This window comes from Echinops telfairi, unplaced genomic scaffold (assembly GCF_000313985.2).
Source record: "Echinops telfairi isolate 266 unplaced genomic scaffold, ASM31398v2 ScPeMD7_7469;HRSCAF=8507_1, whole genome shotgun sequence".
Classification (NCBI taxonomy): domain Eukaryota; kingdom Metazoa; phylum Chordata; class Mammalia; order Afrosoricida; family Tenrecidae; genus Echinops; species Echinops telfairi.
The window spans coordinates 76154717-76165249 of record NW_022111373.1 but is presented as its reverse complement, the minus strand read 5'-3'; the positions used below and the strand labels follow the sequence as shown (position 1 = coordinate 76165249).

The 10533-nt window shown below is 36.9% G+C and overlaps 1 protein-coding gene across 2 annotated transcripts in view; it reads left to right on the top strand.

The window, feature by feature from the left end:
- POLK (DNA polymerase kappa) overlaps window positions 1–9301 on the top strand; it is a 68616-nt gene extending 59315 nt beyond the window's left edge. For both annotated transcript variants that reach the window (XM_045285084.1, XM_004703531.2), the window contains 5 exons: window positions 2536–2632; window positions 4665–4836; window positions 5879–6790; window positions 7211–7253; window positions 7917–9301. In XM_045285084.1, the coding sequence (XP_045141019.1) occupies window positions 2536–2632; window positions 4665–4836; window positions 5879–6790; window positions 7211–7253; window positions 7917–8001 (1309 nt within the window). In that variant the 3' untranslated portion in view covers window positions 8002–9301. The remainder of the gene's footprint in view (window positions 1–2535; window positions 2633–4664; window positions 4837–5878; window positions 6791–7210; window positions 7254–7916) is intronic.
- Window positions 9302–10533: the final 1232 nt, after the last annotated feature.

Below are 10533 nucleotides of genomic sequence, written 5' to 3'. Positions count from 1 at the left end.
GTCGGAAGAGGAATTTATAGATTGATATCGGACGTATGGCCTAATATTGTACTTATGGACTTGATCTGGACTAGGCTGTTTTCTCAATATTCTATTGCTCTTGTATATAAAGCTCTTTCTTATACATATGAGTGTCTATGAATTTGTTTCTCTAGTCTACCCAGACTAGCCACAAATAGATTGTGGTGATAATTGTACAACTCTTTTTAATATGATTGAACTATTGAATTGTACAATTTGTGAATTGCATGCCAGTAAACTCTTATTTAGAAAATACACACAAACAATAGGCTCAAACATAGTAATAATTGTGAGGATGGTGCAGGACTAGGCAATGTTTCATCCTGTTGTACACAAGGTTGCTATGAATCAGAACCAACTAAACAATACCTAACAGTAATCACAGCAATCAGGTATCTAACAAAAAAAACCTTAGAAATAGACCAATAAAGAACATAAATCATGAAGAAAATATTGATATTGCCAAGGATATAATTTTGCTTGGATCCATAATCAATACTTACAGAAGTCAAGAAGCCAAACACCATATTGCTTTGAGAAAATCTGCTGCTTAGATTGGCAGAGTGGCTACAAACAACAATGAGCTCAAACATACAGCGATTGTGAGGATGGCACAGGACTGATCCTTGTTTCATCCTGTTGACACAAGACCATTATGAGTTGAACTGACTGGGTTGTACCTAAGAATAACAACAGTCAAAATCAGAGGTACACTTTGATTCCACAATTGTTTTTCTAGGAATTCGCCTGTGTTAGTCTGGGTCGACTAGAAAAGCAAATCCGGAGATTCTGATGTGTATAAGAGAGAGCTTTATATATAAGAGCAATTGAATATTGAGAAAACATGCCAGTCCGGTCCAGATCAAGTCCATAAGTCCAATGTTAGACCATATGTCTGGTGCCAGTCTATAAATTCCTCTTCAGACGCAAATACAATGATGCCGAATGCAGGAAGATCACAGACCAGTGGGTGGAAACTTTTGTGGATCCAGTTAGGATGTAAACATCTCAATGTGGCTCCTCCAACTCCAGGGCTTTGGCTGCCATCAGCATAGCTTCATGTGTCTTGTCAGTACAGAGTCTCTCAGGAAGTGAGCGTGTGCCCCACCTCCAGCAAGCTATTTATCTCCTTAGCGCCTCCAAAGGAGGTCATCAAGCTGAGCCCTGATTGACAGGCTAAACTCCACCCCTTCACTTGTAAGTCTCAAATTAACAACAGGTTATGTAACTACCACATGGCCCCACAAGTAAATTCATACCACAGATAAAATTTGTAGGAATTCATCCAATGGGTAAAGTTACATGTTGATGTAATCAAAATTACTAGGTTGCAGAGGTTTTTTTATTAATCGTAGCAAAAGATTGAAGATAACAATGTTTATGAATAGTGGACTGGCTGCATTTTGTTACATTTTCAAATTGAAATATTATGCTACCACATAAAAATTAAATTATTTACTCATAGAGATAATGAATCATAAAAAAGAGGCTGAACAGTATGCCTAGTATTCTACTGTTCATATTTTTTTAAAGTAGAGAAAAATGTTTGTTTGCTTATATTTTATATTATCCACTATTTAGTTGATTCCAATTCATACCAACTCTATAGGACAGAGTAGAGCTGCTCTTTAGGGTTTCCAAGATTAAATCTTTACTAAAGCAGACATCCTCATCATTCTCCCATGGAACAGCTGGTGGATTTGAACCACTGACCATGGAATTAGCAGCCTGGCCATAGCCCACTGCATCATCAACATTGGTTGCCAGTGGTTGGAGAACTGGATGACTAGGTGTTGCAGTAGAGGGGACCTTTCTTTCTGTACTCATTTGCTCAGGGCCTTTTGTCTTGTATTTGGCACTCTGATCTCTCTTCATTGTCCTCCTAGTTTATGTTTCCTTGTTCTCTCAGCTCTTTCAACACTCTTGCAGATAAATTCGGGATTTATACCTCTAATCATAACATCCTCTATTATTAGACAACTCTACATAAGTCCCCTGAACCAGCACCTTAAATCTACTTGGAAATACTTCCCTTCCAAAAAGTACATATGCAATAAACAGTTGAGCATGTTCAAAAAGTTCTATTTCTGTATTTTGTTAGAATAATCTGTAGAAAATATGTGAACATATATACAATGTGTTGCAAGTTCTAGGACACTGTCACGGCCCATTTGTGATTTGATTCATCTTTTTAAATAATATTGTAGGGAAATCAGGGTGTACATTCTTTGCTACTCAACTTACCTGCTGACATTTGAAACACCAGTGCCTTAGCTTCTAGCATCACAGCAACCCTCAAGCCACCACAGTGTGTGAAACTGACAGACAAGTGATGATTCTATTAATCAGATCAATCTTAGTTGTGTTTATTTAATATGATGATATATTGACGCATCTGAAAATGTATTATGTGCTACAGAGAATATAATAACTCCAGGCTATTTAGGCAACATACCTAAGTACTCCTGAATGGCAGTTTTCTTTGTAGACCCAAATTACTCTCTGTGGTCCTAGGACGTTCAGTGAGATAAGTAAAGCAGAAGAACAGTACAGCCTGTGCCAAGAGCTTTGCAGTGAACTTGCTCAAGATCTTCACAAAGAAGGACTTAAGGTATTATGTTTTGATATGCTGTTTAAAAATATAGCAATGAGGTGCTACTTTAAAGCAGAAGTTAAGATTCCTCATGTCTTAAGATGAATACAAATTGAAATTTTTCAGAAAAGAGTGTTTTTATTGTCAGCAATCAGAGACAAATTCTAATGGGCTTCATAGCTTAGCCCTAGCACGGTCATTTTATAGGGAAGCAACTTATGAGGCTCAACTGATTCCCAGGTAATTCCCCAGGAGTTTATGCCACCTTGGGAGTAGATCTGAAGTGGTTCAAAACCAGAGTTACATTAGCATAAAGGACCATAGAAGGATTTCCCTTCCTCAAGTGGTACATTTAAATGATTAGCATGCTTGGCTGTGAGCCAAAAGGTTGGAAGTTCAAGTCCACTCAGAAATGCCTCAGAAGCAGCATTTCAGTCATCTACTTTCCAAAATATCAATACTGCAAACCCTCTGGAGCCCAGTGATCCATTCATATATGGCGTCACTATGAGTCAGAATCACCTCAACAGTTACCGATTAATTGGTTCTGTATTTGCATATTATAAAGGCCTGGTGACTCTGGGTTAGAAACTAGGCTGCTAACTGCAAGGTAGACAGTTCAAACTCACCAGCCACTCTGTGGGAGAAAGATGAGGCTCTTTGCTCCCATGAATATTTAACCTCAGAAACTCTGTCTGTGGTCTCTGTGAGCCAGGATTGACTGGATGGCAGTGGGTTTAATCATCCTTTAATGTTCTCTTCATTTAGACAATGACTTTCTAAACTAGATTATTTCATTTCAAAGCTCTAACCCAGGTGGTTTTGTTACTGAAAATACAAACATAGGAGACTTTAAACTGTCTGTTTTACAGTCTTCACTTGCAATAATCTGTGTTTAACATTTTCCTAATATTCCTAAGCCAGAGGTGAAATTATTATGAAATGTAATTTCAAAGTATTAAAACATAAAAAAGAGGTACCAAAGGAGTGTTTTTCTCATACTTATCTATCACAGCTTGAGTATAAAAGGTGTCCTACATGCAAATTGTGTAGCATAGTATCAAGCTTACAGTAGACACACAGTCTGAAACAACTCATTGCTAGGCACTCAATCTCACTTCCATCTAGTTGGTCGGCTCATAACAACCATATAGGACAGGGTAGCATGCCCCTGTGAGTTTCTGAGACTGTTTGTGGGAGTTAAAATCCCCACCTTTCTCCCAGAGAGCTGCTGGTGGTTTCAAACAGCAATTCAGATGACAGCCAACAAGAGCAACTATATACACAATAAGTAGGTGCAATCCAAGAACCTTTAGAAACATTTTCCCTTCCTTTTGAAGGTATTTGTTTTCCTTGAAAAGAAAATCAGTAAAAAAAATGTTGAGGGCGGAGGGGCTAAATAAACCATACTCTTTATATAAAGAAGGAGCCCTGCGGACGAAGTAGTTTAGCATCAGGCTGCTAACCACAAGGTCATCCGTTTGAAACCACCCGCTGCTCCAAGGGAGAAAGACCGGCCATCTACACGCAGAGGTTCCCACCGTTCCTAAAGCCGCGACCCTTTCATGCAGTTCCTCAGGTTGAAGTGACCCCCAACCACAACATTATTTGTGTTGCTAATTCACAGCTGTAATTTTGCTATGTTATGAATCAGGGGAGCCCTGTGAAAGGGTCATTCAACCCCCAGGTTGAGAACCACTGCATAAGGAGTTAGTCTCAGAAGCTCACAGGGACAGCTCTAACCTGCCCTAAAGGGTCCTTCTAAGTTGGCATTAACTTGATGGCAATGAGTTGGGCTTTTTAAAATAGAGATTGTAAACAAAGATTTGAATGTGGAAGGGGTAATGATTGTTAAAATAGCACCATTAGATTACTTGTGGATTTTAATTATTCTTTATAATTCTTATTATCATGTTTTATAAGTAGTTGACTATCTGTGTCCATAGTTTTATATGTACTTCAGATACCGTTTGAATTTTTTTAAGCTATAACAACAACTTTTTGCCAGAAGTTCAGAAGCTATGTATCATTGACGTTCTGTTTGTTATAGGGTAGAACTGTTACCATTAAGCTGAAGAATGTGAACTTTGAAGTCAAAACACGTGCATCTACAGTCTCGTCTGTTGTTTCTACTGCACAAGAAATATTTGCCATTGCAAAGGAATTGCTGAGAACAGAAATTGAGGCTGATTTTCCACATCCCTTGAGATTAAGACTTATGGGTATAGCTTGTCTTTTCTCCTTTTTCTTTAAGTCTGTTAAAATTTCCCCAGTCATCAGTTTTAAAATCACTCATATTTTGTTTCTTCAACATGTGTAGGAAGTTGTTACTATACTGCTGTCATTGTTGTGGTTTTTAAGACTTGTTTCATGTGATTCATGGTCATTAAACCGTGATCATTGAGAAACAGTTTAGAAAGTGTAAGAAACAGTTTAAAGTGGCTCATTTTATTGCTACTTGTCCACAGGTCCTTTTCTTAAGTTCTTGAAACCAAGGATGTTCAAGAATTCAAAACTTTTCAGGTTTTAGAAAGCAAATTCAGTGTGTATTTGAGTATCTTTTTAAATATAACTTTGGGCACTGGGCAGTACCCCATGACCAAAGGCAGTAATATTTTAAAAAATCTGCATACTGAGGGGAAATACTACAAATAGCCCCCATCAGTTTCCTCACTACTGTTATCTGTTGCTTACACTGTTCAGAGTTTGTTGGATTTCAGAAATACAAGAAATTATGGTACTTTTATAACCACATTTCCAGTCACCATGTAGTCAAAAGAAAAAAAAAAGACATCTTTCCAGTGTGAACTGGATGTAAGAATGCCTATGTGTAAGCACTCCAAATGTCCACTTTCCTAGCTTTCCTGTTATATGTAAAAGGTAGCACAGGTTGAAATAGATTGAACAAAGCCACTGTAGTTAAAAGACCTCCAGTCTGTGTGGTGGACTCCAATAGTTGTAGTTGCTTAGTACTTAATGATACTGTGTACCATTTTATATATTAAAGAAAAGACCTATATAATCATGCCAGCTCCAGCTGATACTTGCTATTTAATGATACCCAGCTTTATAAGTAAAAGTGAATTCCCACTCAAAATACCAGCTTTGAAAATCATCCCTTAATTTTGAAAATATCTGATATGGCTTATTATTTCTCTCTAACTAAACTTTTGTGTATATGTCACAACAGTATTATATAAATATTTGTTTATACTGTGAGCTAATTCATTTTATTGAATTTGGTTGCTTATTGGTTTGATTCAGGTGTGCGGATATCTAGTTTTCCCAGTGAAGAAGACAAGAAACACCAACAAAAGAGCATCATTGGCTTCTTACAGACCAAAAAGCAAGCCCTGGCCGCCACTGGGTGTACACTGGAGACCACAGACCAAGATCAGTGTAAAAAACCTCTGGAAATGTCCCAGAAGAAGAGTTTCTTCGATAAAAAAAGATCAGAAATGAAATGGAGCCATGAAGACAGTTTTACATGTGAAACAGTGAAGAAGCATGATTTACACATATCACCACCATTCCAAGTTTTAAAGAAGATGATGCATGAGAACATGGGAACATCAGGGAAATCAGATAACTGTCAGATATTTACCTGCCCTGTTTGCTTTAGGGAGCAAGAAAGTGTCAGTCTAGAAGCCTTTAACAGGCATGTAGATGCTTGTCTTGGTGGGCCTTCAGTCAGTGAAGCTCATGCTTCCTCAAGAGACGTTTACAAGGAGGAAAATGGGCATCATTCTCTCTCACTCTGTGAGAAGCAGGATTCTGAGACCCCTCAGAAACATACAGAAATCACTTCAGTAGACAGTGAGGATTTGGTAGAGACCATAGATAACACATCTAAAGTAGAAAGTCAAGGTGCTTTACAAAGTCCACGCAGCAGAGAGGGGTGCTGTCGCCTTCCAAGCGCGTCTTTCGATAGTCAACACTGTCATCAGAATTCTTCTGTTTCATTGGAAAGGGAAGATGGCGGGTCATCCCTCCAGCCTTCTTCACATGAAATGATAACAGGCCAAGCTCTGGTGTGTCCTGTGTGTAATTTAGAGCAAAAGACTTCAGATCTTTCCCTTTTCAATACTCATGTGGATGTGTGCTTAAATAAAGGTATTATCCAGGAAATGAGGAAGGACACAGTTAACCAGCCCAAAGAAAGCTCAACCAGTACTGGTGAGTTGTCCGTCACTTTAAAGAACTTGATATTCTAGGAATATGTACTATTATAATTCATGAGACAGTTATTAAATCTGAAACACAAATCATCAATGGGATGGGTCATGTATGTTACTATTAAAGACAATGTCAGAGCCTTGCTACAGGTTAGGATTAACTGAAGCCACTAGATTTTGAATTTGGGAGCTTACTTTAAACTCAGAGGCTTAGGAGCTGAGTGATAGATTCAGAGAAGAAAGTTTTCTGAACATTTGCCACAGTGGTAAATTAGCTGTGTTAGATAGCCAGAAAGCCTTTTTAAGTTGTTGCTTCACTAAGGAGTTACTAATCCACTTAAACTTTTTAAAAAATGTTATACAGTTTTATTTGTTTCATGTTGCTTATAATGAACTTTCATGTCTTCTCTTCCTTTTATAGGTAACTCAGACAAAGCACAGAAGACTACGACACGAGCCAAAAGGTACAATGGCAACGGGTTTAGTTTTATTTAAGTTTTAGCAAAGCTCATATTTGAGGTCTAATTTTTTTAGAAGTTTTCATTCATTTTTAAAATTTTGCTTTATTAAAATGAAAATCATGCAAATATATATCGTTTTAATATTTTTATTGGGGGCTCATATAACTCTTATCACAATCCATCCATACATACATTGTGTCAAGCACATTTGGACATTTGCTGCTATCATCATTCTCAAAATATTTGCTTTCTACTTGAACCCTTGGTATCAGATCCTCATTTTTCCCCTCCCTCCTTCATGAACCCTTGATAATTTATAAATTTTTTTTTCATGTCTTACACTGACCGATGTCTCCCTTCACCCACTTTTCTGTTGTCCATCCCCCAGGGAGAGGGTTATATGTCATCAGTTTCCCCTCCCCAACCCTTACCCATACCCTCCTAGTATCACTACTCTCATTATTGGTCCTGAGGGGCTTATCTGTCCTGGATGCCCTGTGTTTTCTGCTCTTATCTGTCCCAGTATACATTTGAGATCTAATTGTTAAGAGATGTAAAATTGTGTTTTTATAAACTAACCAGTAACATTTTTAAAATTGGTGATTTGCAAAATTATATTTCAAGTCTCTTCTTGCATTTTCATTGCATGTTCTTTTTTCATTCCAGGACAGGACAGATAACCAAGTACTCAAGGTCAAAGAAAATAAAACCAAACAATTCAAGAAGCACCCTGGATCTATTTTTTCAATGAACAGTGAACCTTTTAATCATTCACTTGTTCATTGGAACTGGCTCTTTTATAGCCCACAAGTTGGTCTTCCTCATCATAAGTGTTAGTATTTAGTAAAATGAAAGTGCAATAATCCCTCTCCAAAAGATACTTCCTTTCATATGAATTCAGAATATATACCAAGTTACTTCTTTAAACCTTTTAGAAAATGATGAGAATTTCAGTATGATCATCAACTTGGAGTCAGTGATATGAGAGATTTTTTTAGAGACCTCAGAATAAGAATATAAAGTATTTATTTATAATGGCTATACGAACATATTTATTAGGACTCTCAGAGATTCACAAAAACCTGTATACCTTAAGAATTTTTAGCACTAGATATTTCAAATCCTCATTTCTCTTAAGTACCTCATAGCTTTCATAATTAAAGCTCACCATAAGTGCTATGAAGAATATTAGCAGAAGTAGTATGAGTGGTTTGTACTTTAAGGAAAATATCACAGTCTATTTGTTACAGAGATTTTTATGTAAAGTGTGATTGTTTTTAAAATCTTCTTATCGTGTGAGTAAGCCCTTTATGTAATATTTACCCACAACTCAAGGTTGTTGTTTTCTTATCTAAGACTTTTAAATTGCATTATTTCATTTTTTTGGCAATTATGTTTGTACTTTCTCTAAGAGAAAAATGTGCAATCCAAAAGATTAATCTGTAGTAGGATACCACATTTATCATACATGTTTATTAATATTTATGAAAGAAGGCAATTCTGAATGGCTGTTCTAAACATTTTTGAGCTATCAGTAACTTAGAGATCTTATCAAGAGACAGTGATTTAATTGGAGCACCAAGATGAAAACCAGTTTCGGTTAATGCTTTAGGAATTGAATCTTAGCTCTCTTGTATTTTTTTTGTTTTGTTTTCCTGGTTTTTGTATTTTAATAACAAGGATATAGTATTTTAGGAATAGCTTAAGTTAGAATATTGAATGTAATTTTTGTATATAATATTTGGCCAAAGTAGTAACTTAACTAGATTATTTAAAATTAGACAAGCCTATTATTATATACTGTTATTCTATTATTATATTCTGTGATGAATTCAGAAAGTTGTAGAGTTATAATTCTTGATTGTATGACTTATATAAGTGCTGTGTAAAATTGAAATCAATGAAATACTGATTCCATATGTTGAAAATAGCAGCATATTTAATTGCTTTTGTCCTTAGTAATAACACAAAGGTGCCCTCTATTTTCCTGGAAATCCTCGCCACGCCAATAAATAAACAGGATGAATAAAAACTGGACAATGGAAACTCTACTTATTGTCAGATGGTGTGTTTGCTGTATAAAAAAAACAACAAAACTAAAGAAAGAAGCTCAGCAGAGTTTAAGGATAAATGTATAAAATCAAGACATTTATATGAAAGATACTTTTACTATCTTCATTTAAAAATTGTCTCTGCGTTGGGCCTCCACTCAAATACTCCCTCATTGCAAGAACAATTTGTTCTACTGAAACGGCACTCAGTGATATTCACCTTCCCTGACACGATCTCTGAAGACAAATGGTTGAATAAGCAAATGTGGTGAAGAAAGCTGATGGTGCCTGGCTATCAAAAGACATAGTGTCTGGGGCTTTAAAGGCTTAAAGAGAAACAAATGGCTGTCTAGCTGAGAAGCAACAAAGCCCACATGGAAGAAGCATACCAGCCCGTGTGATCATGAGGTATCGATAGGATCAGGTATCAGGCATCAAAGAACAAAACAAACAAACAAAAAGCATATCAATGGGAATGAAGTGGATGGCAGAGTAGAGACCCACAGCTTATCAGTAGTCAATTGGACACCCCTGTCAGAAGGGCCACAAGGAAGAGAAGAGCCAGTCACTACAGTATAGCACCAACGAAACACACAGCCTTCCTATAGTTCTTTAATGCCCCTCCACACACACTATCATGACCCCAATTCTATCTTACAAATCTGGTTAGACCAGAACATGTATACTGGTACAGATAAGAGCTCACAACACAGGGAATCCAGACCAAATAAACCCCTCAGGACCAATAAGGTGAGCTGCCATACTAGAAGGGTGGGGGGCAGGAGTAAGGAGGAACTGATCACAATGGTCAACGTATGGCCCCCTTCCCAGGGGAACGGACAGCAGGAAAGAGGGTACAATTAGACAGCAGTCAGTGTAAGACATGAAAAAAAATGTATAAATATCAAGGGGACATAGGTGAGGGAGGGAGAAAAAAAAGCTGATGCCAGGGGCTCAAGTAGAAAGATGGTTTGAAAAAGATGATGATAACATGTATAGAAGTGTTTAACATAATGGACATATGTGTGGATGGATTGTGTTAAGAGCTGTAAAAGCCCCCCAATAATTTTTTTAATTAAATAAAAATTGTCTGGTTTTGCCTGCTTTTAATTTATCCTTCTTCCCCATTTCCCGCACCACCTCTGCCAGTCACATATCTATTACTGTTCATTTCTAAAAAAACAACAAAATGAACAGAAAAACCTTAATCAAAAAGAAAGCAGAAAATATTC